Here is a 26,980-nt window from a genome sequence, read left to right as displayed (position 1 = left end):
CAATATTTGGGGCCAATTTAAAATGTTTTTTCATATAATGTCTCATAATGTGATTTTCGGAAACTATCGCATTTATCCATTTGAAATTTTAACTATAGCTTCAAAATAACATCACCAAGTATTTTTAAACGATTTGTTCTTATTATTAAATTTTTATACTTTGCACAAGGTATATTAAGTTTTCCACGAAGTTTGTAACACCCAGAAGGAAACGTCGGAGTCCTTATAAAATATATATATTAATGATCATGCCATGTCCGTATGTCTGTCCGCCTGCCTGTATATACTAGATTCTAGTTTTTGAGATATCGATCGGACATTTTTCACATATCCTTTTCTCCCAAAAAAGTTGCTAATTTGTCGGAACCGCCGATAGCGGGCAACAGTATCATATTGCTTGCTTTTTCATTTGACGAGATATCGTCATGAAATTTGGCACGGGTTATTGTCTAAGGTAGCGATGTAAACCTATGTAATGTAAACTTAGAAGTGCTTTACTATCAACTCGTATGTGGGTTAAGATCCACAGTTTTTTATTGTGTTTCACATCGCACGAGTTCCAAGTACCACCGTTACCCGTCGAGGTGGTCTTCAAAAAGGTGATTGAAAAGTTTAGCTCAGTAAAAAAGCTTAGTAGAAAGAAATTCGATTAGGGTTTCCTTGCTTCCAGAATAGAGTCTCAAAATTAAGACTCTAGGCTGGCCTAAACCCTAAGCAACTGATCCCATTTGCGTATCACAGAAGGGCAAACAATGGGAGAGTGTTTACTTTGGAGGAACGTTTCACAAAATTAAAAGAAAACAAAATATTTTCAAGAATTGAAAATAAATACCTTACTATTTTTGGAGTTCTTTAAACTTAGCGGACTTCATCTACTTTAAAAGGAAGTCGCTTTGAATGAAATCTTATATTATCTACCCTGCATTCTACTTTTTAATGGATACTGCAAACGGGAGCATAATAAGCTTAACGAAAGCTTACGTAAGGCAGACATTCTATCGCCCTCTCCTTTTCACATTCTTTCACATTATAGTCTACCTCTAAAATTGGAGACTGCTCCTATGCTACATAGCTTAGCTAAATTAGGCTTTTAACCATCCCGAGTTAAAGTTAAGACAGCTAAAGTTTATATAGCTAAACAATTCATGGTGTCATTTGTCAAAGCCCATAAAAATTTCGTACGATATTTTACCTTAGCATGTATATGATATGATAGCATTAAGGTAATGTTTCAATATGGATAGAGGTTTGAGCTTTACGTCTGTTTTAATTGAAAACTACCGTCAACGTAGTGAATTCGTTCAGTGCCGTCTTAAATATGGATATAGGCCAACTTGTATTTTAACCTTTATTCGGATAAATATACCTTGTATGTGTGTCACTTTATGAAGTACTCAGCACTTATAGCGGTTTTTACTTCAACTGACGCCTGCGTGAACTCTTATCGCCAGTCAATGGCACTTGTTATGAACGCACGTATGCCCACTCGAAATTTAATCTTAACCGGTGCGTCCAACAAACGGCTTCCATAGATTACACATATACTCCTATACACATATGCACATATTTAGGTACTATGTACGCGCTCGTATAAACTCTAGGTACTTTGCTAAGTTCGCACATTCGTTGTAATTTCATACACGACGTCCTGCCTTGTTCCCTATTCGTACCGCCCATGCGTCCCATTGGCGCGACTATTTCATTACTATTTCATATAAATGGTTGGAGGGAGCCAAGTCAACTTAGTGCACGACCATAAAGAGTCCCCGAATACGGAAGTGCATACACTTTTATTTACTCTTAGCCGCATTTGCTATTTTGCTTTTCCTTCTGGTTTCTGTCGTTTCCGTTTCTGTTTGCCTGTTTATTGCAAAAACGTGAATAGGGCGTCGCAAACGCCATATTGAAGCGATCGGCAATCTTGTGTTGTGCGTCAATGCAGTGTTGGTCAATGGTAAAGCCCAATAGCGGTAAGGAGTGTGCGGTCAAAGACGAAATCGGCAACTTATTGACAGGAACAAAACGGAATTGCTAAAAGCGATTGGTTTGTGTGTTTACTTGTCAAGCCACAGCATATGTTGCTGACAGTCAGCTTGTCAGTTATCGCACCATTCTACTGTCACAAGTAGTCTTTATAGTTGAGAAGGAAGTTCAGCAATAAAAATAAGTTGAATATGGTGTGAAAAATATTTGGAGTAGTAAAAAGGATTCAGTTGGATGGACATTCATATATTATATATGGATATATATATTTACATATATATACAAGTATGCTTAAGGAGTTCAGTTATTAGGTATGGAATCAAAAAGGGATGAGCTAATCATATACGAAGATAATTACAAAAATTGACAAATGGACAAAATATTAAAAAAACAAAAAAAAAAAAACATCAATCTCATTATAATATCATTCACAAATACAAATTATTTCTTATAGGAATTTGTATTAATCGGTTAATTTGTAAGACAGCTATAGTGATCCGATTTAAACGATTTCGCTGGAGATTGTACCGTTCTTTGGACAACAATACATACCGAATTTCATGAAGATACCTCGTTAATTAAAAAATATTGCATCATAAGGACATGATTTTGATCGTTCAGTTTATATAGCAGTACAATGCTATAGTGGTCTGATATCGGCGGTTGCGACAAATAAAAAGCTCTTTCAGGAGAAAATGATTTGTTTAAAATTTCAGAGTAATCTGTTAAAAACTGAGGTTTTTTTTTTTGTTTTTTTCGAAAGCCTGAACCCCACGTCAGTGTGGAACTTTAATCCAACTAAACCTCCTACCGTCATGTACCTTTCCCCCCGGTACCCGTCAAGTATTCCGTCGGGAGGATGGTTGAGTTGAGTGCTCATACGTTTGTAGTAGTCTCAATGCATTCAGTAACAAGTTGCATTTACTTGGCCCCAACTCTGTTGGTATTAAACCCGCCCCGTGCAATGTTTGTCGCCAAACCCTTCCCTTATGCTTTTTTTACTTTTGTTTGGAGTTCTCTTCTCCGCTGCTGCTCTCGGGCTCTTTGGGTTTTCATGATTTTGGCGGCTATTTCGCACACCGCATCCCACTTAGCTTTTGATTCCACCATTTGGTCTACTAAGTTTTCGGGGGTTGGGTCTATACCGAATGTACTCTTGAGGAATCGTCTCTCTTGCTCGTATTGCGGACAATGGAACAACGTATGTTCTACATTCTCAATTGTCTCGCCACCGCATTTATCGCATATATCATCCTTTTCGTGTTGAAAGCGTTTCAAATATGCTTTGAAACAGCCATGCCCTGTCAGGATTTGAGTTAAATAAAAGTCTACCTCGCCGTGTGGGCTTTTTAGCCATGGGTCAATGTTGGGAATCAGTCGGAAATTCGAACGTCCTTTTTGACTGACTTCCCATCGTCTTTGCCAACTCTCCACCGTCTCCGCTCGGGCATTTCCTTTTACGGTTCTGGGTGGTAAGTCCGTTACAGGCTTTTTGGTCTCTTTGGCTAAGAGATCTAATGGGTGTAAGCCCGTAATTACAAGGGCAGCATCTTCTGACACTGTACGAAAAGCTGAGCATACTCTGAGTGCGCAAATGGTATAAATGGAAAAAAGGCCTCGTCGGTAAGATTTTGTTTCGAGTGCTTTTCCCCAAACCTCGGCGCCATATAGAGTGACGGACTTCAGAACTCCAGCCAGGAGTCTTCTCCTATTTTGCTTCGGTCCACGGGTATTGAGCATCATTCGGGTTAAGGCTCTACATGTTTTTGAAGCTTTTTCGCAGGTGTAGGCTAAATGCTCTTTAAAGGAAAGTCTTGCATCAAGAACAATTCCTAAGTATTTCAACGCTGGTTGTGTAGTTATACACGCACCTTTTATTCTGAATGTAGCAGTCTCTCGGGTTTTTCTGCCAGTAATAAGCACGGCTTCCGTTTTGCTCTCTGCTAGGGTAAGTCCATTAGTTTCAAGCCAATCATTAATTAAAGATATTGCTGCACTGGTTATCTTCTATGTGCTTAGCTGTCACCACAACAGCAATGTCATCTGCAAATCCTATGATGTGAACATTTTTGGGTACCTTTAGTCGCAGTACTCCGTCGTACATGATGTTCCAGAGTAACGGTCCGAGTACAGATCCTTGTGGTACACCACCGGTGACTTTATATTCCTTATAGCCGTCTCTTGTGTCGTAGCTTAGAATTCTTTCATTAAAGTAGCTTACGACTATGTTGTAAAGGTGTTGAGGCACGGAGAAACTTTTTAGGGCAGTTAATATGCTATACCAAGATGCTGAGTTAAAAGCATTTTTAACGTCGAGTGATACGACCATGCAATATTGTATTGTGCCGCCTTTCCATCGTTTTCCACTAATTGCCTTTTCGGCCAGTGTCTTTACTAGGGTCACCGCGTCGATGGTGGATCTTGCTTTTCTGAATCCAAATTGATTCGGGGATAATCCGCCAGCGTTATCGATTGCTTTGTTTAGGCGTCGGTATACAATTCGCTCAAGGATTTTTCCGGCGGAGTCCAACATGCAGAGTGGCCGGAAATGGGACGGGTCTGTCAAAGGCTTGTTTGGTTTTGGCAGTAATATTAGATGCTGCTTTTTCCATAGCTTAGGGAAGCAACCTTCCTTAATGCATGTGTCATACATAATTCGGAAGGGGTCTGTGTTCTTAGACATCGCTGTTTTCAGCGCTAAATTAGGTATTCCGTCTGGGCGCGGGGCTTTAGATGGGTTTAACCGGTCACATGCTTCTCGGACCTCTTCGTTCGTAACAGACGGTATATCTGGGGCTACTTCTATAATCGCTTGATGAAGTTGGGAATGCAGTGGTCGGGTTGGGAAAAGTACCGATACTATTCTTTCCAGCATTGGGGGGGAGGTCGGCATTTGCCCACGAGAACGGAGTTTTGCCATTACCACCTTATATGCTAGCCCCCAAGCATTATCTTCAACGTCGTCGCAGAGTTTCAGAAAGCATTCTCGTTTGCTTTTCTTAATGGACTGCTTTAATAGCTTCCTCTTGTCCTTGAAAAGTCTTTGGAGGGGTATATGGTCAGGGGTGCCACGTGACGTGTTTTAAAAACTGAGGTACTAGTTCACATGTGTAGAGACAGACTGATATACAGACGGACATGGCCAAATCGATTCAGCTCGTCACGCTGATCATTATATTTTGTGTATATTTTATAGAGTCTTCTATCTTTCCTTCTGGGTGTTACAAACTTCGTGACAAACTTAATAAACCCTGTTCATGGTATTCTGCCAATTCTAATTTCGGTGTTAAGTGCCCGGTAACTTAGTCTATCATTTTTATAATTTCTCCCTCTCATAGAAGTAAATATACTCGTAAGTCCTTGGTCTGTCTACTATGCACACTACCTTACAGTAAATTTGTGGTGTGTTCTATACTTCGAGGAGCCTTTGAAAGAGCTGAGAGGTCTTATCTGAACTGATTTCTCCATCATATTAGTATGAGCCAACTCGTCGGCTTTTTCGTTTCATTCTTAACAAAACTCTACACAGTGAAACTTTATCTAAGCGCAGCAGATCACCATTATTGAAAAAGAAATCCACATGACACCTTTTGTTAATGCCAAAATTTGGGCCTGAAAGGCAGAATTGTAAAATTTTGTTTGAAATTATCTTCTGTGTAGCGATTGGCCCAGCATATTCTAGCTGCTAGCAGTCCAAAATGTGTATTAATCTTCCAAATTTTAAACTAACTGCAGGTTTTTAACATCAATATTTAACACTCTCATCTTACGTTGTTCTTGTTGTAATCGTCAAAATACCGAATGAGGGATTTGCCTCGGATTTCCGGTGGGCAGCTATCGTAGGCGATTTGGTGGATTTTCTTTAGATTTTCGTCAGTATTTTATTTATTTTTTTAAACGGTACATGCTCATATATACTTATACATTATGTTCATTAAGTAAACAGGCTATAAAATAAACAAAACTGTGTACTTTTTCGCTAAATACGCGATTAAACTCTCAGATGGTTTCGCTTGTTGAGGATATAGCAATGGGTAATTCCAAGTACCAAAGAAAGTGATACTGTATTTAGTGATTTTCTCGTTGAGCATCATTTTCGCCATAAAACAAGCGTACCTTTCTCAGTGACAATCATCTTCACCACTTTTCAATTGCTCAGTGACAGCAAAGAAAAATTCCAAATTCGAGCATCCTCTCTCTAAGAAGTAAACAACTCCCTGCAAATGGCATCGTAACGCAATTATTTTAATGTGATTTTTGTTGCCATTTTCCAGATAAGGCACACATAAGTGCTTTAAGTGCATTATACGTAACAAAGCGCGAGGGATACCCAAAGGGCATATAATTTTCAAAACACTGTAACTATGTATACAAAGGTATATAAGTTGGTAAATGAGTGGGTGTAATATAATATTTGCCACTTGAAGCATATTAGAGTCAGAAGTGAATTTGTATTTTTTAGAGAGTTGAGTTGAGTTGCGTCCTAAATGTATTGAAAACTATGCCTTTTCTCTATAAATCATTCTGAGAGCTCTTTTATTTTAAGTATGTTTTGAAATAGCTTATTTATAACCCTCACTGCTGGCGGTTCAAGTATTCTTGTGAGCAGATAGGCAGCACGACGCTACTCCGCATACCTTGCTTTAACTGGGTCATCGTCCTTAAAGATAGACTATTCCTTGGCATATGCACTACTAACGACCTCACTTACAAGTAGGCCCCGTTCGAGACTGTGCTTTTTAAGGGTCCCAACCAGACTGGTTTGCCGACAAGGAATTGACAACAAAAAAAGTTTAACTGAAACAGGTTTCGGACAAAGTTCCCGTTTACATTAAAAAAGGTCAATTCAATAAATTAGGGATTGCCAGCTATCTTACTTTGCCAAATCGAAATATCGAATATCTTAATTTTAATTTCTTTAAATAAAAAATTATTACTTTCTCACAATAGTAAAAGTATTCTAAAGTCTGTAAAATAAAATGAGGTAGCATTTATGAGAACATCTACACGATTTAAATGAGATATATGCATAATCCTCGAAATTCGACTTGCTCACTGTGTGTATGCTTGCAGATGTCAATTTTTTGACAAGAGAGTAGCGAGCAAAGAAATAATTTAAATTTTTAAATTATATTCAGAAAGCCATTAAGGAAATTTGATTTGCATTATTAATAATATATAATTTAAAAACCAGGCAGTTATGCATTCACCCAAACCCAAAGGAATATTGAATCTGCAGCTGTGGTTCCGCATTTGCACCAACTACAAGCACTTTAGAAAGCCGTGCAGTGTGAAAGAGATCGAAAGAGAGTATACATATATTTATAAGGTAGTATAAAAGGAAGAAGTAGCACAGGAATTATTATGGTTTATGTAAGGGAACCATAAATTAAATTATTGTCATGGTTTCGCTCTTTGAGACATTCCACTACCGTACCGACGAGCCAACGTTTTACACTTTGCATCTGCCGTTAAAGTAGCAAACATGCGTTAGCAAAAGGCTACAAGGCTCAAACGTCACCACCACCTTCACTTCCATCCGCAGCAGAAAGCACAGTGACCGCCTGTGAAGCTGTTTGACGCACGCAGCATTCTGCTACACTCTACCCTTGCCTCCTTACGCATAGTAATGACGATGATGCTAAAATTCGTGATTGACCGGGAATGGTGGGCGCGGCGTACAACAGTGGATGCGGTAATTTACAAAGTTTTACATTGTCGTGCCATGATTTTATTACTTTGGCTTCCTGACATCCTGTCGTCACATTGCAATATGCTTTTAATGTATTGGTGCTGGCGCCTAGCTCAAAACATAGTTATTCATAAGTTAAAATCCCTCCTAAGAGTGTATATAGCATCATCTAAATTCCTTAGCTTGTACCTTTTGCTATTTGTTTTTATATGCATGTATGTGTGGATGATTTTGTGTATATGTGTGCTCACGTTTTCTCACGCCGCTATGAAATAATAAAAAGTACCGGAGGATGCAAATAATTTGCTTTTATTGGTTGGTAGTTTTTTTAAATGCGTGAGAGGCAAACACTCATACAAACGCATTAACTGCCTTCGTAAACATCAAAGAAATGTAATGTGTTCTCTGGTTAGTGAGATATTTGTGGCAAGACATAATCATGTTATATTTCATTATAATTGATACATCTGTCCATATACTTGAGGTGAGATCTAAGTAAGATTTTGCTATTGTGAATTTGTAAAATGCCCTTCCCATGAATGAGGTGACAGTTGCTGATAATATGATCGGAAAAGACTTTTTAAAAAAATCCGTTGTCATTTTCTATCGTTTTCACTGATTTGTCGTTTGCCTCAAAATAGATCGGAGTCTTGGAGACCCTTCTCATCAGGTCTGAGGTCAGGAATTGTCGCAGCTTCGGTGAACATTGTGGACATCGAAGTACATAAAATAAAATTTGCCATCGTTTTTTATTGATTTGAAACACGGCGCATTGATCTTGACTATGAAGCCAAGTGGCATGTATTTTGCATATATTATACATACATATACATACATACATACATTATTAAATGAAGTACATTTAAATTTTTTTTTCTGCTTTCGTCCATCTCTTTTGGGATTTCACAGCGTTTAACATCTTTGTTGCTCGTTTGATATGTACGGAATTTGGCAAACTACTTACGAATGAATGTCTCGCATAGTGTAGACCCAAGAGCGGATAACTACCCATTTTTTTTTTGACATCTGGCGTTTTGTTTTTTTGTATTTCGAAAAGGAATGTTTCATTTACACAAAAAATTACTTTTTTTTTCAAAATAAAAAAAACTTTGACTCCAAATATTGCCATTATTGCTAAGTATTTTCAATGTAATTTTAATCCAGTTTAATATTCCTTTGAACTCGCTATACTCGTATTCATTCATTAAATTGGCCTGTCAATCATCAAAGTACTGTCAGAAATCCTCCTAGCAGTACAGCTTTGCAATAACAAGACGAGCGAAATAGAATTTTTAATTCTGACAGTGTTACGAAATAAAACGAATAACGGCATTGCAGTTACCATTTAATATATGTATATACATTTTACATTGTTGAAAATTTACAATAATAATTTTTTAATAATAAAGAAACAATGTTAGTAGAATAAACTTGAGTCTAAGGTGCCACAGTTTAAAGACTCGAAAAATTCGTTTAAACAAATTACTTCAAAACAAGAAAAAACGTTAACTTGAGTTGCACCGATGCTGTAATACTCTTCACAAATACAAAAGATTTCATACAAGTACTGACTTTCGATCGTCCAGTTTGCATGGCAACTTAATGCTATAGTGGTTCGATATAGACAATTCCGACATACAGCTTCTTTGTAAGAAAAGTGCGTGTGCAAAATTTCAGGTCGATAGTTTAAAAACTGAGGGACTAGTTCGCTTACATCTACAGTGGGATGGGCGGGCATAGGCAATCCGACGATTCCTTTTTATTTTATTTTTACAATTATTTTTGTATTTCAATTAGAATTTTAATTATTTTGCAATAAAAACCTTATTATTAAATTAATAAAAAGAAAATCTCATTTCTTTCCAGATAATCGGCGAACAACAACATATGGCAACTATATGCAGTTCCAATTTTTAATCCAATCTTCCTCATAGTATACCATGTAGTAACACCACAAAATAGTAAACTCTTGCTACAACAGCAAATATAGAAACATCAGAAGCAAAGGCATACCCACAAAAGTTCCACCCAAGCATAGTCGTTAACCTGAAACAATTGGTGTTTCATTGCATTGGTGCTGTTTATCTCTGCCGACACTTTTCAGCAAATGAACTGAATTTTATTTGGCATCACACTTAAACCGAATTTTCGTAATAGTCGCCATAACACTCGTTTATAGCTATTATTCATTACGCTTCCCAAAAGCTCTACCTCGATTGGTGCAATGAAAGCAAGCTGCAACAACAGCAATTGTTCTCGTATGTGTTCATGAGTGCCGTTATAAATATGTGTGTATGAGTTTTCAGCTTGCACCAATGCATTACCGGCATTTGTGGAGCAAAAATTTTTGTTTGACGAAATATTTGTGAATATAAAGTGTTGTTGGCAATATGTTGAACACGTCGACATATGTTTCCATTGGACCGGTGGAGGTGCCGAAGGCGCTTCAAGACGGCGAGAAGTTCGTCAAGTGGGATGATGTAAGTACTGAGTTCCTAATAATTTTATTAAATAATATGAAGAAATAATTTAAAATAAGTATGGCCTAAACTTGAGAGGAAGTATCCGATTTTTTCCGATATTCGCCATAAAATATGTATATCATATATTAATTAAAGAGCAAGGATCTCTAGTCTAAGAACTGGGCAACTAATGTAAAAGTATTTGCAAATAGTTAAAAGTTATTAGTTTCATGAAGCTTTTTCAGCCAAACCCTATTAATTACAGTCTTCGAAAAATATACAACATTGCTTTGGAAATCCTCACTTCTCAAAATATTCAAAAAAATAAAAAACAAGTAAGGAAGGTTAAGTTCGGATGTAACCGAACATTTTATACTCTCGCAAAGTCAAATTGTATACTCGTTTGAGATTTCTTTGTGGATCTTGCCGCCTTGTTCTATGTTGACCGATATTTTCGGTAAAAAGTCAGCTATAGGCACTGGGGTCCACATATTAAGTACTTAGGGGCTTGAACAGTTTTGGTTCGATTTAAACAATTTTTGGTCACAAGGTGGCATACTTTAAACGTATTATTCAGGCAAAGTTTAACCCCGATAAAATCATTGTTGCTTAATATGCATAGTGGAAAGTGAAAGAATCAGATGGAATTGAAAATGGTGTTATATGGGAAATAGGCATGGTTGTCATTTTCGCACTATAACATCGAAATATGAAAAGTACGTTATGCACCGAGTTTAACTGAAATCGGTTAAGCATATCCCAAGATATGGGTTTTCACCTAAAAGTGGGCTGTGCCACGCCCACTGTCTAATTTTGAACGCGGTTCCTATTAAGTCATCTCATACCATCCCAGAGATGAAATTTAATGTCTCTGGCGTGTTTAGTGCTTGATTTATCGTGCTTTTAGTAGTTTTTAACAGTACCGTTATATGGGGAGTGGGCGGAGTTGCCACCCCATTTTAATTATTTTCACACTGTGGGTAGGGGTTCTAAAAAAAATTAGCTTCCAGTGAATTTTGTTATTATAACATTAGCGGTTTAGGAGATATGCACATTTAACCTATTAGAGGCGGGACCACGCCTACTTTAAAAAAAAATTTTAACTGCAGATGCCCCTCCCTAATGTTATCCTGTGTACCAAATAACAGTCAAGTATCTTATTGCGGAGCTTAGTTATGGCAATTTATTTGTTTTTGATTAATGGCGTTTTGTAGGCGTGGCAGTGGTACGATTATGCCCGTCTGCAATACCAACCGTCTCACGGTACCAGGAAACATGTCTACCAAGTTTCATAAAGATATCTCAATTTTTACTCAAGTTACAGCTTGCACGGACAGACAGACGGACGGACGGACAGACAGTCCCGGATTTCAACTCGTCTCTTCATCCTGATCATTTATATATATATATAACCCTATATCTAAATCGATTAGTTTTAGGTGATACAAACAACCGTTAGGTGAACAAAACTATTATACTCTGTAGCAACAGGTTGCGAGAGTATAAAAAGCGCCAACGCATCGTACCACAAAAAAAGTAAAAGTTTCTACGGCAAATCAAACACAAGCTCCAAACAAAACACACCGAAAGTCTTATAATCGTATAAGACCTACTTATATTTGCAATTAAAACACCTTGTTTAATATATATGTTCGTTATTTATTGATATTAGCACAATTTAGGCGTTGATCTTATCACTGATCCATTTCTTGTAAGCACTGACGCTAGTGTAGATCGAGGGGTATTTGGTAGTGGCACATGGATTGTAACCCCATGATACGATACCGACCTGCTCAACACCTTCGGAAGTGTAACGCACCAATGGGCCACCAGAATCACCATTGCAAGCACCATCGGTGGTTCCAACATTGTAAGAGCAAATGTTCACATTCTTAATGGGTGCCAAGAAGGGCAGAGCAGCTTTGCATTCCGAGTAACCAATAATATTGGCATCCAATGTCTGCAAAACATTTGGCAAAGAACCAGAATTATCACGTCCCCAACCGAAAAGTTTGCCATCACCAGTGCTCTCATATTTGCCAGATGGCAAAGACACTTTGTTAACAGGAGCTACACCATCACGCGAGAGCGCATTCAAGTTGAAACCATCGGGAATATAAATGAGACCAATATCGTTGGGACCGACACCACCGCCATAACCTTCATGTATGATATACTGCGACTTGTTTTTAACCTTACGGATCTGGACCTCAGATTGGTCATTGCGGGAATGCAAACCGGCGACCACCTCAAATTTGTTGTAGACTAGACAGTGAGCAGCAGTGAGTACCCAGTTTTCATCGATGATTGAACCAGCACAGAAATGGGAGCCCGACTTCAGTGAGACGATGTATGGAGCCTCACCCTTCTGAGCCTCGTAGCCATTGATGATACGTCCTGATGCAAAGCCAGGCTGCGCAACAGCGTTCAAATTGGCTGCGCTGACACTGGCAATAGCCAGAGCGAAAACGACGAAGATCTGCATTTTTTATTGAATGTTTAGTTTGGTTTGAAGTTTGATTGCAATTGCTGGTGTATTTATACGAATGTCGAATCATGGTCAAGGCGACCACTTATCAGATTTTCAACAACAAAAAAATGAATCCTGCCCTAAATTTTTTTTATCAGCGTATGACGGTGAAAGATTTTTGTTGCTGATTACAAATCGTATATCTGTCCATTCTGTTTTCAACAGTAAATCATCAAGGATTAGTAGCATAGTTGATAAGGTATCAATGTCGGTTATTAATTTGATTTGAGTTGCCCTTTTTTATTTATGTTTTCAATATAAATATATTTTTTTTTGTTGTAATTTATAGTAACCGTTTTTGTATATATTTTAAGTAGCCTACGAGTAGTACTTTAATTAATGAAGAAATTTGTTGTGAGGATTCATTCTAATGCTCTAAAGTGATATGAATTCTAACATGGAATAAACTTTTAAATAATCCCTACTCTTGTAGGTTTTTAGAATATAATCTTTTATCATTGTAATATTAGTCTTGGTATCGTTATGTTAGAGACAATGAACGATAATAAATCTGAACTCCTCTGGTCATTTTAATTCTAAGTATACTCAGTAAATGGGCAAACTATTGACTCCTGGTTCAGTTAGTATATTTCAAATTATTTCCCGAACATGTGGTAATCGGAAAGAGATTAGTTTTTGAAAATTTGAACTAATATTTGCACTTAGGACGCAAAACGAAATTTTATTTTGAAAACTTCATAATTGTTGGACCTATACCATTTTAGTCATGTTTCTATAGTGTGAATCGTAATTTTCATCTCTTTCCCTTAATTTAATAGTACCTTATAACAAGTTGGTTTGATTATAGTTTTTTTTTTTAATTATGAAAAAATTTTAATCATGCGTGCTCTGGAGAGTTCTATATAAATTACTCATCTCATCGTACTGGCTTCAGATGATATACTTCTTACTTCTTATTCTTCTTAGTTTTGGAAAAAAGAGACCAGTTTACTGTACAGAAAATAAAATTTGTTGAGTTTTTTAGAGATAACGGGTATACGCTTGATCGTATTGCCATAGCGGCGTAGCTTAACAAGTACATTTGTAGATACTAAATTGTTAAAACAACTTCCGGCGATTTCATTTAAAAAAAAAAAAACGAAAACGAGTAGGAGAGTCAGATATCAATTATATTAAAAACCATTAATAGTTTGACAACTGTTGCCAAGATTATGTTAAATTTAAAATCCAAGATGAAACAGTATTTCGTGAGCATCAGTTATAAACAAGACACTTCATATACATCAAAAATATTTAAAATTTTTTGAAAATGGATTAAATAGTGCCACCGACATAAGACCATCCAAAAATCGTCAAAACAATCTACCTATTTTGCTGACCGGCAGATCACGTTGAGTTAAGTTAAGTTTTAGGGCTGATCCTCAATAATGAAGATTATAATTGGCCTCTTACCTACAGTCTTTTGTGAAATATCTTTTCTACCGTAGCCTATCTCGAATCTGCTTAACCCTTTTATTTCTAGTTTGAATTCATAAAATAGATTAAGCCACAAGATTATTACTTTTTAATTATGATGAGTTGTCTTTATTGAAATACGTGTCGTTCAGAACCAATATCTAGGCGTTGATCTTCTCATTGATCCATTTCTTGTAAGCACTGACGCTAGTGTAGACCGAGGGGTATTTGGTAGTGGCACAGGGAGTGTATCCCCATGATACGATACCGACCTGCTCAGCACCTTCGGAAGTGTAACGCACCAATGGGCCACCAGAATCACCATTGCAAGCACCATCGGTGGTTCCAACATTGTAAGAGCAAATGTTCACATTCTTAATGGGTGCCAAGAAGGGCAGAGCCGCTTTGCATTCCGAGTAACCAATAATATTGGCATCCAATGTCTGCAAAACATTTGGCAAATAACCAGAATTATCACGTCCCCAACCGAAGAGTCTGCCATCACCAGTGCTCTCATATTTGCCAGATGGCAAGGACACTTTGTTAACAGGAGCTACACCATCACGCGAGAGCGCATTCAAATCGAAGCCATCGGGAATATGGATGAGACCAATATCGTTGGGACCGACACCACCGCCATAACCTTCGTGTACGATATACTGCGACTTGCTTGTAACCTTACGGACCTGTACGTCGGATTCGTCATTGCGGGAATGTAAACCGGCGACCACTTCAAAATTGTTGTAGACAAGACAGTGAGCAGCAGTGAGTACCCAGTTTTCATCGATGATTGAACCAGCACAGAAATGCGAACCCGACTTCAGTGAGACGATGTATGGAGCCTCACCCTTCTGAGCCTCGTAGCCATTGATGATACGTCCTGATGCAAAGCCAGGCTGCGCAATAGCGTCCAAATTGGCTGCGCTGACACTGGCAATAGCCAGAGCGAATACTACGAAGATCTGCATTTTCGATGAAATGATTGATTTGATTTAAATTGTCTGCGGTAGTGACAGCACTATTTATACGAAAGTGTCATCATGTCAATATATTCGAAATGCCAATGCAGACAAAGCCAATTAATGTAAGCTAGTAATTGATATTATGATAGCATGATTTACGAGCCTTACATGGAATAATGATTTAGAAGCGCCATAAATGTCGAGATACACTTTACCGTTTGGACTTGACAATCAGTTAATATTACAATTGTTCTATGCTTTATCTATTTGCTTAAGTCTTATTGATTTGATTAAATTTATGATTAGATATGATTGAATTAGTGAGCAGTATGTACTTGGCATAATAAGGCCGTCAGTTTGTTTATAGATCAAGATTATGATTTGTGAATGACAGCAGGCGCGGTGAGTACATATGTACCTTGACGTCTTATCAAAAATTAAGGCTTTTTGATTACAAGCTAATACAAATAAACCATGAACATTGGGTGTGTGTGAGCAAAAAATCCATTTAGGTTGTTAAATAATGTTCATCTGTTTAGTATATTTGTAGGCTTTGAGTAAACGTTTTGCTTATGATGTACAAAAGTACAGTCGCTGTAATGAATAATTTTTCGCACTAAAAAATTGATTTCATTTATTACATACGATGCATTACAGTCTCTAAGCTCTGTTTGGAAAGAATAAAATTAAACTAGTTAGTACATGAATAAACTCAACTTTGGATGCCATCAGGTTATTTAGGCTTCGGGCGTCGAAACAAAGCTAAGATCGAATTGACCGTTTGCAATTATCTTTCGAAATCGTTCATTATCCCTCACTATTTCTTCCGTATAGATGAGACATATTTCAGTATGCCTAGTTGTTTTATCTTTTATAAGCTATATCAGCCAGTATATGGGGAATATATCGGCCATGGAAAGTGGGTGTGACTCAACCTTCAAATCGATTTCATTTGTCACCGTCTTCTATATAACGGATTTATTCGAAACTATCTAAATAATAACACTAGAGAAGTGGTATAAAACAATAATTGGTTTGGATCCAATATTAGTTATAGGATGTGGCCCACCTTTAAGAACCAACCAATTTTAAGAAATTTTAAAATCAGCCAATCACATAACAAGCTCGCCTACTTTTCTTATAACTTAATTCTGCAAGACATAAGCTTGTACAACAAATACCTGGACACAAATAATAAATAGAAATAAAATATATAGTACAATTTGAGAACTCTGATTTAAATTGGTTGGAATTGGTTCATACCTTCTCATAACCTCCTGATATCGCGTATGGTTTTTTATCCCTTTGACTTTATACCATATTAGTCTCTATAAAAGATATCTCAACAAAATATTTCGACCAGCACGTTGTCGTTTGATACCAGAAAGGGGTTCACCTAGCCCTTATATGTCGAATGTGTTTATTTCTATTAATCCGCTTGATATGAAAGTAGATATTTCAGACATAAAAAAAGTATAGTGATGAGACTAAGAAGCTGTTGCGCTATAGCATAAGCTAGCGATATCGTAAATTAAACTTAATTTTGAATCATATGCGACATTGAGCTTGTATATCACTGTCCCCGCCTGCAGATATGCTATACTCTTTAAGGTTCGATCAATGGTTTATTTAATTTAGTTAACAGTTTGCTAATAAAGCTTTTATTATCACAAAATTAACAAATTTTTAAGTTGCTCACAATTGCAGTAGTATATATTATAATATATAATATCTATTTATATATATTAGGGTGGCTCAAAATAAATGAATGTCTTTTTTTCGCTTCGCACTCGGAAAAATAGGTTGATAGACGACACCTCTAGCAAAGGCTCTCAATTATGAGTTTTTACTTATAACGGGAACGTCCTCCGACTAACGGTTTTCTATTTATACCCCGAACAGGGTATATTAAGTTTGCCACGAAGTTTGTAACACCCAAAAGGAAACGTCGGAGTCCCTATAAAACATATATTGGTCCTGTAAAAAGTTCGTTCGGTTTTTTTTTATTGATTTTTCAAAAGATGGAAACTTTTTGTACATTTGTCCGATTTAAGTCAAATATGCGCCGTTTTGTTCGTAAACTTGTTGCCAACGAGATGCCAATTTCATTTTACCCCTTTCGTAGAAGGCTGCGTCCCTATTTGCAAAAAACTCGGAGAGAAAATTTTCCCAGGCGTCTCTTGAGGCCAACTTCTCACCATTAAGCGCGTTCGCCATGGACAGAAAAAGATGGTAATCACTTGGTACCAGGTCCGGACTATAAGGTGAGTGCATTAGGACCTCCCATTCGAGCTCCCGAAGCTTCTGGCGCGTCACCAAAGACGTGTGCTGCCTTCAAGGGGTTTAGTTGTTGGCAGTAGAGGGCCGAATTGAGCGTTTAGCCATAGGGGAGCAGCTCGTAGTAGATGATTCCTTGCCAATCCCACCAAACACACAGCAAAACCTTCCTGGCCGTCAATCTGGTCTTGGCCACCGTCTGGGCCGCTTCCCCGAGCTATGACCATAACCGTTTGTGCTCGATGTTGTCATAAGTGACCCATTTTTCATCGCCAGTCACAATCCGCTTCAGAAACCAGTCGATTTTGTTGCGATTCAGCAGCGATTTGCAGATGGAAGTTCGGTCCATCATGTTTTTTTGCGTTAGTTCGCGTGGCACCCAAACATCGAGCTTCTTTTTGAATCCAAGGTTATGCAAATGGTTCCAAACGTTTTTCTGGCTTGTCTTTAGTTCCTCAGCAATTAAATAAGTGCTCACGTGATGGTCTGTTTCCACTATTTCCATGATTTTATCGCAATTTTCGACGACAGGCCTCCCGACGCGTGATGCATCTTTGACATGGAAATTACTGGAACGGAACCTAGCAAACCACTTTTGTGCTACACGTTCATTTACAGTATCGGGTCTATAAATTAAACTAATTTTTTCAGCCGCTTTGGCTGCTTTTTCGCCTTGATCGAAGAAAAATTTTTAAATATAGCGAATTTTCTCGCGGAAAACTGTCAAAGATCAACTTTTAGCGCGAATAAACATGTTTTTAGCGCCGTATAGTATGACATGATGCGACACGTAACACTAGTACTATTGCCCTATATATTTGCACTTGCCCTAATATATTAATGATCAGTATGATGAGCTGAGTCGATCTAGCTATGTCCGTCTGATGGGTCTGTATATATACAAACTAGTAATTATATTATTAATTTTTAAGCTATCGATTTTAAATTTTGCACCCGTCCTTTTCTCACTAAGAAACTTCCCATTTGTCTGAACGGCCAATATCGGACCACTATAGCATATAGTTGCCATACAAACTGAACAATCGGAATCAAGTACTTGTATGGAAAACTCTTTCATTTGACGAGGTATTTTCACGAACTTTGGCATAAATTATTATTTAAGGCAATAATCCCATCTCTGAAGAAATTGTATAAAACAGATGACTAGCATATAGCTGCCATACAAATTAAACCATTCGAATCAAGTTTAACAGAAACATAAGTTGTGAGATCTAATGTTTTTTACTCTAGACGGTTTTGAACTAGACCCTAAAGGGGAAGACCTGTAGTCAAATGAATAGATTTGAATACATATATTTAAATATTCTAAATATTTTGTTTTCAAAATTTTACTTTATTATAATATAAAGAGTTAGTTCAATATGTAGTAGGCACTTTGGACCTGCGCAATCCAATCGATGTAAGCAGAAACGCGAGTGTAAATTGATGGCCTGTTACCATAGCCGCAAGGAATGTATCCCCAAGAGACAATGCCGACGAGTTCAGATGCTACGCCTTTACGTTCCTGCACCAGAGGGCCACCAGAATCGCCATTGCAGGCAGAAATACCCTTTTGTAGTGAATCTGAGCAAACATTAGATGGTTGAAGGGGTGTATCTTCACCGAGTGTTTCCTCGCAGTCGCTGTATTCAATGAGTTCAGTTGTAACGGTTTGCAATACCTTGGCGGCGTTAAAGTTAAAAGCCTTCACTTGACCCCAGCCATAAAGTTTAGCCTCTCCGAAATGTATCTCTTCGCGTTGTGGCAAAATAGCAGCCTGTACAAATTCATTGTACACAAAGGGTTCCGAAACGTGCAACAGGGCAATGTCGTAAGGGCCAACGCCACCGCCGAAGTTTTTGTGCGTCAAACCAAAATCAACTACACGCGATTGGGTCTTCTCGGTAAAGTTGGCGCGTTCATGTAGACCAGCAACCACGCCCATACCAACGGGTCTTGAAATACAGTGAGCAGCAGTAACGATCCAATCCTTAGCGATGATGGTACCGCCGCAGCTGTGAGAGTGTCTCTCGGCTCTCGAGCTCAACGACACAATGTATGGAGCAGCGTGTTCAACAGCATCTTGACCCTTAACTATGCGACCAGTAGGCAAACTGGGTTTAAAATTTATTACGTTCGACGCGCTGGCGCACACCACAAAAGTGGCTAAGAAAACAACAGCTTTCATCATGGTGGAGGTACAAAAACTAACTAATTTCGAATATTGAAATTAATCCGGTTTATATAGTTAGGTGTTTAATGATAAAAAATAGCTTATCAAATTATTTGGGTGAAAGCACGAAACATGATGTGATTAAGCAGCTATAAATTAAATTGATTTACTACACTATTGTAAACTATTCGTGGTTAGCCAGCGATTCGAAATATCTATCACCTACTACTAACATACAAACTTTCCACACGTATAGGGCGTTTTCCGGACATTTTCCAAGCAGAAGTCTTTGCTATAGTTGGTGTGTAGATATAAATTTCTAGCCAAACGGCATTTAAAGCGATCTTGGCTTACGTGATTGCATCGTTATTAGGGCAGGAATATATACATAGAACTACTGAATAGCCTATCAGTTCGAAACCAAGAGCCAGTCACCTGGGTGCCAAGTCACAAAGAGATAGCCGGGAATAATCTTGCTGACTGGAGTTTATAAAATATGCTGGTTAAACTAAGAGTGATCTCGGGTTAGACTTAGCTGACTAATCGTCCCGCTTTGGCCGGGACAGTCTTGTTTCAAATTAAGCGTCCCGGGATTAGAAATTAAAAAAACAAGTAGGGAAGTTCTAAGTTCGGATGTAACCGTGCATTTTATACTCTCGCAACTTGCAAGGCTCAAAGCCTTGTATATTAAAGGAAGTATTGATCCGATTCAACCCATTTTTGACACAAAAACATACTAATATCGAGAGTTTCATTTGTTTATTTTATTATATGAATTTCAATTATATATCTTACACATTGACCGATAGTTTCGGTAAAAAGTCAACTATGGGCACTGGGGTCCACATAGCCAGTACCTAGCAAGATTTAGACAATTTTTCATCACAAGGTGGCATACTTCAAACGCATTATTCACGCTAAGTTTTACCTTGATATAAAGTCATCTCATACCATCCCAGAGATACAATTTCATGCCTCTGGCGTGTTTAGTGCTTGATTTATCGCGCTATTAGTAGCTTTTAACAATGCCGTTATATGGGGAGTGGGCGAGGTTGTCACCCGATTTCACACTGTCGATAGAGTTGCTAAAAACATTTGTTCTCAGTGAATTTTGTTATTATAGCTAGAGCGGTGTAGGAGATATGCACATTAAACCTATTAAAGGGCATGTGTATTAAATAACGGTCTTGTATCTTATTGTGGAGCTTAGTTATGGAAATTGATTTGCTTTTAATTAATGACGTTTTGCGGGCGTGACATTGGTCCGATTACGCCCATTTGCAATATCAACCGTCTTACGGTACCTAGAAATACGTGTACCAAGTTTCGTAAAGATATTTAAATTTTTACTCAAGTTACAGCTTGCACAGGCGGACGGACGGCCAAACAAATAGTCACCCGGATTTCAACTCGTTTTTACATCCCGATCATTTATATATTATATATAACCCTATGTCTAATTCAATTAGTTTAAGGTGATACAAACAACCGTTAGGTTAACAAAACTATTATATAATACTCTGTAGTAACAAGTTGCGAGAGTATAAAAGGAATGAATTGAATAAAATTTTGCTGCTCTCTCCCCGATTATATGTCGCGATTTTCAGTGAATTAAAATCTGGAAAAAACGATGACTAAAAAAAACCTATAATAAAATTATTTCAGTCTGAGAGTCATTATATAATGGTAATTAGAAATACAGTAAGAAAATAAATCAAGGGCATGATAATATTTTCATCAGTAGCAACAAATTAGAAGAAGCCCGATTAAACAATAGACGTGGACGAGGGCGCCGAAGTAAAATTATATTTATTATCGATTACTATAAACATTTATTACGCTCACAAGCCATATCAGTGTTGATATCTCTAGTACACTTACGTTAAAAATAATATTAGCAACCCTTTAAAATTTTCATAGAATTCAACATTATTTTCAGAGGTAATAAATTTCAATCATGAATTATGAAGCAGATGTATAATGTGTATACATATGTATATAGTATATGTACATATATATACGGTAGATATATGTACTTATATATGCTGTAATGGACATCACTTGCTGCTTTTGCTACAGTGGAAAGTTGTTGTTTTACAGTTCGTTGATTCAGTGAAAAAAGGACTTTCAGCTTATACATACTAACTCACATATTCCTAGCTATTTGTCTATTTTTAACGGTGTTGAGGGTTGTTATTTCAGTCGGTGTGCATGGTGGACGGTGCGTACAAAGCGAACACCAGGAATAACAGCATTTTCGAATAGACAAAAGGATCCGGGTTAGGATGTGCTCTACTCAAGTGCTATGGACCGAACATTGCCCAGAGCTGGGTGCCGCTGTGGGATTAGAAAATCGCTGATTTTACACAATATCGAAGGGCGAATATACAAATATACATATGAAGTGGTGGTCCGCGTGTATCATTCTGTTTCAACATCACCTCGCTACGTCCTTTGTGTGACCTTACTCGTAAAGCGAAGCGTAAAACTGTGCGGCGAGCGTATTTTCACTGTAGCATGAAATTGCTTTGCATTTACCGTTATTATTGCAGTTATCACTTTTACCGTCGCCTGTAACACACTTCATGCACATTCTACTATGTACATATGTAGGTAGGTATGTTGCGTGCATTGTGGAGTTGTGACAGGTGTATGTGTGCTTAATGAAATGCACTCTATTTGCGTCTGACCAGCAACTGCATGAAAATTCAGCGAAAGATAATAAATTTCTCAACTGCGAGGGGGTTGCGAGCGCACGTGTGCGAAAATCATCATAGTTACACATATGTCATAGCAAAAGCCCATATCCCTTAGTTGCTATCTTAATACTCACACTTAATTGTAGTGCGAATCATAAAAGCTTAAATTTTCGGTAAAATGCGTTGTGTCTGCACTTTGAACTCGAAAATTTGAAGAAAAAAGAAGAAACGTTCACCGTTAACTTCTGTTGTATAGCAGCTACATATATGCTATAGTACTCCGATCTGAGCAAATTTGTCGGAAATTATATCGGTACTTTAGACAATAATATACGCCAAATTTCGTGAAGATATTTTGGACATGATTTTGATCGATCAGTTTGTATGGCAGCTATGTTATAGTACATATCGTCTGATATCGGTGGTTCAGACAAATGAGCAGCTTCTTTGACAAAAAAGCCCATGTAAAAAATTTCAGATATCTCACAAACTGAGAGACTAGTTGGCGTATTTACAGACGGACGGACGGATATGGCTCGATATGCTGATCATTTATACTTATATATATATATATATATATTATAGAGTTTTCGATGCATCCTTTTCAGGGTATAAAAAGTTAGTACAATTTGTTTGCACTTATTTCAAATCATATAAGGGTTCTCAACAAAATGATGATTTCTTAGCTATGCTTTGAAATTTTATTTTCTATGAGTGGTACCTAATAATGGCGATCACCTCATAATTCTACTCAAAATTCTGCACGGTGAGTGACTTTTTCAAGAAAAATGTCACACGATAAATATCACCTTTCTGGCCGACTAGACAGTTTTCGCATTCTTCGGAACAGGTTGGCCGGGTGAAATCTACTGTTTCAACCGTTCGTGGTTATCTTCTTTATACCATTGGATCCATATGTCTTCGAAAGCCACAAAATCGCACCTACTTCGAATTACCCATGCCCATCATCAAGCACTGCTGCGAAATGATCTGACGGCACCCATCGATAATGCTAAATTTGTTCTCCCCGGCCACAAATTTTGACAGTCTGCGAGAAGTATAGCGCCACCGAACGGTGAGGCTAAGCACTAGCCTCGTATTCAATACAATATTAAAATAATATTTTCCCAAGTACCGCTCGTTCTTACCCTTTTAGTAAGTCAAATTACTGATATATATATAAATATTTCATTTATTGGTGCGTTATCACCAAACTTTTGCTATAAGCTAATCTGCTAATCACATCTTATCATATAGACTGTTATCGGCATACCGGTATAGCATATAAAAGCTATAACAGTGGGATTAGTTCCGCAATTAGTACTTAACTATTTATATAGCGACGATGAAGTGCTTTTTGCTTGGACTACTGCTTATAGGCTCGGTATTTGCAAAGCCAGACACTTCACTCTATGAAGATGGAGTGGCAGCGGCTAAAGAATTCCAACCAGAATCACGTATCATCGGCGGTGAAGTCGCATCTCAATCGTTGAAGACATCGTGTTTGGTTTCACTGAGTGTATCGTCCATTGCCTACGCACATGTCTGTGCCGGTGCCATCATTGGCAAGGAATGGGTGCTGACAGCGGCGCATTGCCTGAAAGAGTTGGAGCGTATAGCTGGAGATGTGATTGGCCTGCCAGTCTACGCCGGTTTAAAGGATCGTTCCAATATTGAGAATGCACAAATTCGTAATATCGACTTTGCTTTTTCACACAAGCTATTCAATGTCAGTGATGAGAGCTCACCCGATATTGCGCTATTGCACTTTTCTCAAGGTTTCAACTTCAGTGTTGCTGTGAGTCCCGCTGTTTTACCATATCGCAAGGAGTCATATACGAACAAAACAGTTGTGACCTATGGTTGGGGTTTGACTAAACCTACAGAAACAGCATACATAAAAGAATTGCAAGTAGCCCGTTCGGAAGTGTTGCCAGAAGAACAGTGCCGTGAACAACTACCAGAGGATGCTCCACTAGGTGTTGAACAAATTTGCGCCAAAACATCGGCTTGTTTAGGCGATGGTGGCAGTCCATTAGTGTATGAAACGAAAGGTGGCTCTGAATTGGTTGGTATTACCTCGTGGGGCTACTTGCCATGTGCTGTAAAAAACCGCCCAACGGTATATACCGAGATTTCACAGTACATTAAATGGATTACTGATGTTCAGTGGGCTTACTATATTTTGTATTAAATAGAATTTCCTGTATATCTTCAAAATAAAATAGTTTTCGTATATATGTATATATGTTTGAACAAATTGTGTGAGTATTAGGCTAGACTATCTAACTGTATTAGCAGATATGGAAAACCCACCATAAATTGTGGCATTAAATTATATATGACGCTAATGTCGTACAACTCGTCTGGCTTATGGATTATACTAGTTATGGTAGTTTAAAATTTATGACATAATAATAAACTTCAGTGTATTTAAAGTTATTAACTTATATAGTGGTGTTCATACATTTCATAAACAGTTGCGTGAAGTGCTATTGGGAACATACTTTATTGACTCCATTCGGGTTCTAACAGTGCAAATATGCCTTAATCAAATCGACGCCTCGTACACCCAGAAAAGATTTCACGAATTGACATATTCTGATTTCGATTTTAGCAATTTTAAAAGGAATTATTGGTTTTTAGAAAGCAGAGACTTTGTTCTTTGCGTTAGCTCTTTTCATTACTTCATATTTAGATAGCCCTATGTGCTATTGAATTTCTATGCAGTAAACTTTATCATGATTCTAGTTCCAAACTAGGTGATACTTTCCTTGTGTGGTTGTTATCCTAATTTATGAATCTCCTAAAAAGCAACTTTCCGTCGAACAATCCAAGAACCATTCCATTGTTTTATGAATTTATATAGCTTTGTGAAGCCGGTGCACAGAATAAATCATTTTAATATTATGTCTTTTATCAAGCGGGCTGAAAGATTAGTGTCGTTTCGGATGCTTCAAAAGATAAAAGGTATACATTTTTACAGCTGTCGGACAATCGCTTGGAGAGATATAGCAATTTGAGTTAAGCCAGTTTGGTAAGTTGGAAAAAAGTAGTTCAAATGCACTTCGAGTATTAAAGAAGCACTAAAATTAAAATTCTCTTACTTTGCTAGGGGCGACAAAAATATCAAAAAATCCATAAAATTATTTTGCAGTAAAGCGAAATGAAGTTCAGCGAAAACTCTAAAGACTCTATGCAAAAGCTGTATATAAGAGGGGGTGAAAAAAATGGAAACATTCCATGAACTGCGCTCCGTCATCAGTCCTAGTGACATTTTGCTGTTCTCAAACCTCTAAAGAATAGTCATTGAAAAGAAATTTAGTAGAAGTAAAGAGGTAATCACCGATACTGGTGCCTATTTGAAGCAAAATAGTTCGTACTACAAAAGTAATCTACCATGACAATTATGTTGAATACTAAAACCATTTTTTCTATAAAAATGTTTTTCTGTTCAAAAAAAAAAAAGGTGAATAGTTTGCCTGCTCGCACAAGTAGTGGTCCAATTACAGTTCTTCAATGTCTCTAATCATATTCTTAGCGAAACTTTAAATAGTATAATCTGACGCGAGCACTGGCACAGATCATAAAACGAATGGTTGAAGCTTTCTTTATTTGAAAGGTCCGAAGAGATATTAAAATATTTCCGTTTTAATTTCCTAATTCATTTTTATCTTGACTTTGAACTTAATGCGGGTATAGTTTAACTGTTCTCTTACCAATTACAGTGGTATCCAAGTTTGCTTAGTAGTAAAGAAGTTAAAAGAAGAGTGTTTGCAAAATCTTGACTTAGTTTTAGAACTACAAGTATCGTCAAAAATTCGTCAGTACTTAAAACAGTTAAATTTTTTAACAACAGAGAGATTTTCTTGCTCATTGGTCGGAAGTACCAGTATCGGACTACTATAGCAAATAGCTGCCATAAAAACTAACCGATCAAAATTAAATTCTTTTGTGGTAAAAATGTTTATTTGACAAGATATCTTCACGAAATTTTGCATGGATTTTCTCTGAGGCAACGGTTGAATCTTCGAAAAAAAATTTTCGTATCCGACTACTATAACATATAGCGGTCATACAAACTGACAAATTAATTCCTTGTAAGACATTTTTTTTTATTTGTGAAGAGTAGTATAGCTTCGGTGTAATCAAAGTTAAAAGTTTTTTTTTATTGTGCTATTTTAATTTTGAATAATTGCATAACTGAATATATAAAATAACATTTGAAAAATTTTGGTTTCTTATGATCGAATTGCAACTGCACAGATGGCTTAGGTCGAAATTTGCTTGCGTGATAAAGTGCTAGGCGATTTTATCACTTTGTGAGAATAATTTAAAGGTTTCACTCTCAATTTGGCTGCTTATTACTAGCAATACAACACTAAGTATTTCACTTTGATGTTACTGTAGCATACTAATTATTTATTGGAGCTTTAGACCACATAAATACTACAAATACTCGCGTACTGTGGAATTTTAATATTTTCGCGCGTTCATTTGTGATTCTCTGAAATTAGCGCACTCATTTGAACATACCATATTTACTTGTTTAACCAAAATGGGCGACGGGGCGTATGAGTGACATATCATTTACAAGCACTTGTCACACATTCGGTTGCGGTTGGCGACAATTGTTATGTATTTAATATTACATTACATTGCCATTACTTAAATAAATGAGCATAATTAATCATTAAACAGTTTAATAATTTAAATGATGAATGTGATTAGTGGTAAACGAATAGTGAATGTGCAGCTTATGGCTGAAAAGTGTGATGATTCACAA

General features: G+C 37.3%; 5 protein-coding genes across 8 annotated transcripts in view; 2 read left to right on the top strand and 3 right to left on the bottom strand.

Moving 5' to 3' along the window:
• Plc21C (Phospholipase C at 21C) overlaps positions 1 to 26,980 on the top strand; it is a 99,416-nt gene that overhangs the window by 26,727 nt on the left and 45,709 nt on the right. For all 4 annotated transcript variants that reach the window (XM_036366757.2, XM_036366754.2, XM_036366759.2 and 1 more), the window contains exon 2: positions 9,542 to 10,155. In XM_036366757.2, the coding sequence (XP_036222650.2) occupies positions 10,066 to 10,155 (90 nt within the window). In that variant the 5' untranslated portion in view covers positions 9,542 to 10,065. The remainder of the gene's footprint in view (positions 1 to 9,541; positions 10,156 to 26,980) is intronic.
• Positions 11,773 to 12,646, bottom strand: LOC106619843 (lectizyme). The gene has a single exon (XM_014238129.3). The coding sequence runs from the start codon at positions 12,620 to 12,622 to the stop codon at positions 11,816 to 11,818; it is 807 nt and encodes a 268-aa protein (XP_014093604.1). The 5' UTR covers positions 12,623 to 12,646; the 3' UTR covers positions 11,773 to 11,815.
• On the bottom strand, positions 14,183 to 15,083 carry LOC106619842 (lectizyme-like). Its single transcript, XM_014238128.3, has one exon. The coding sequence runs from the start codon at positions 15,049 to 15,051 to the stop codon at positions 14,245 to 14,247; it is 807 nt and encodes a 268-aa protein (XP_014093603.3). The 5' UTR covers positions 15,052 to 15,083; the 3' UTR covers positions 14,183 to 14,244.
• Positions 18,656 to 19,536, bottom strand: LOC106619836 (lectizyme). The gene has a single exon (XM_014238122.3). It carries the CDS (start codon positions 19,511 to 19,513, stop codon positions 18,695 to 18,697), a length of 819 nt encoding a protein of 272 aa, XP_014093597.2. The 5' UTR covers positions 19,514 to 19,536; the 3' UTR covers positions 18,656 to 18,694.
• Positions 23,513 to 24,438, top strand: LOC106619841 (lectizyme). The gene has a single exon (XM_014238127.3). It carries the CDS (start codon positions 23,540 to 23,542, stop codon positions 24,386 to 24,388), a length of 849 nt encoding a protein of 282 aa, XP_014093602.3. The 5' UTR covers positions 23,513 to 23,539; the 3' UTR covers positions 24,389 to 24,438.

This window comes from Bactrocera oleae, chromosome 3, assembly GCF_042242935.1.
Source record: "Bactrocera oleae isolate idBacOlea1 chromosome 3, idBacOlea1, whole genome shotgun sequence".
Lineage (NCBI taxonomy): Eukaryota > Metazoa > Arthropoda > Insecta > Diptera > Tephritidae > Bactrocera > Bactrocera oleae.
Note: the sequence above shows the minus strand (reverse complement) of the source record. Positions and strands in the feature narration are given on the sequence as shown.

What these genes read in the sequence shown, in the direction of transcription:
- LOC106619842 (XM_014238128.3), bottom strand. Translation starts at nt 15,051, where the DNA reads ATGCAGATCTTCGTAGTATTCGCTCTGGCTATTGCCAGTGTCAGCGCA.
- LOC106619843 (XM_014238129.3), bottom strand. Translation starts at nt 12,622, where the DNA reads ATGCAGATCTTCGTCGTTTTCGCTCTGGCTATTGCCAGTGTCAGCGCA.
- LOC106619836 (XM_014238122.3), bottom strand. Translation starts at nt 19,513, where the DNA reads ATGATGAAAGCTGTTGTTTTCTTAGCCACTTTTGTGGTGTGCGCCAGC.
- LOC106619841 (XM_014238127.3), top strand. Translation starts at nt 23,540, where the DNA reads ATGAAGTGCTTTTTGCTTGGACTACTGCTTATAGGCTCGGTATTTGCA.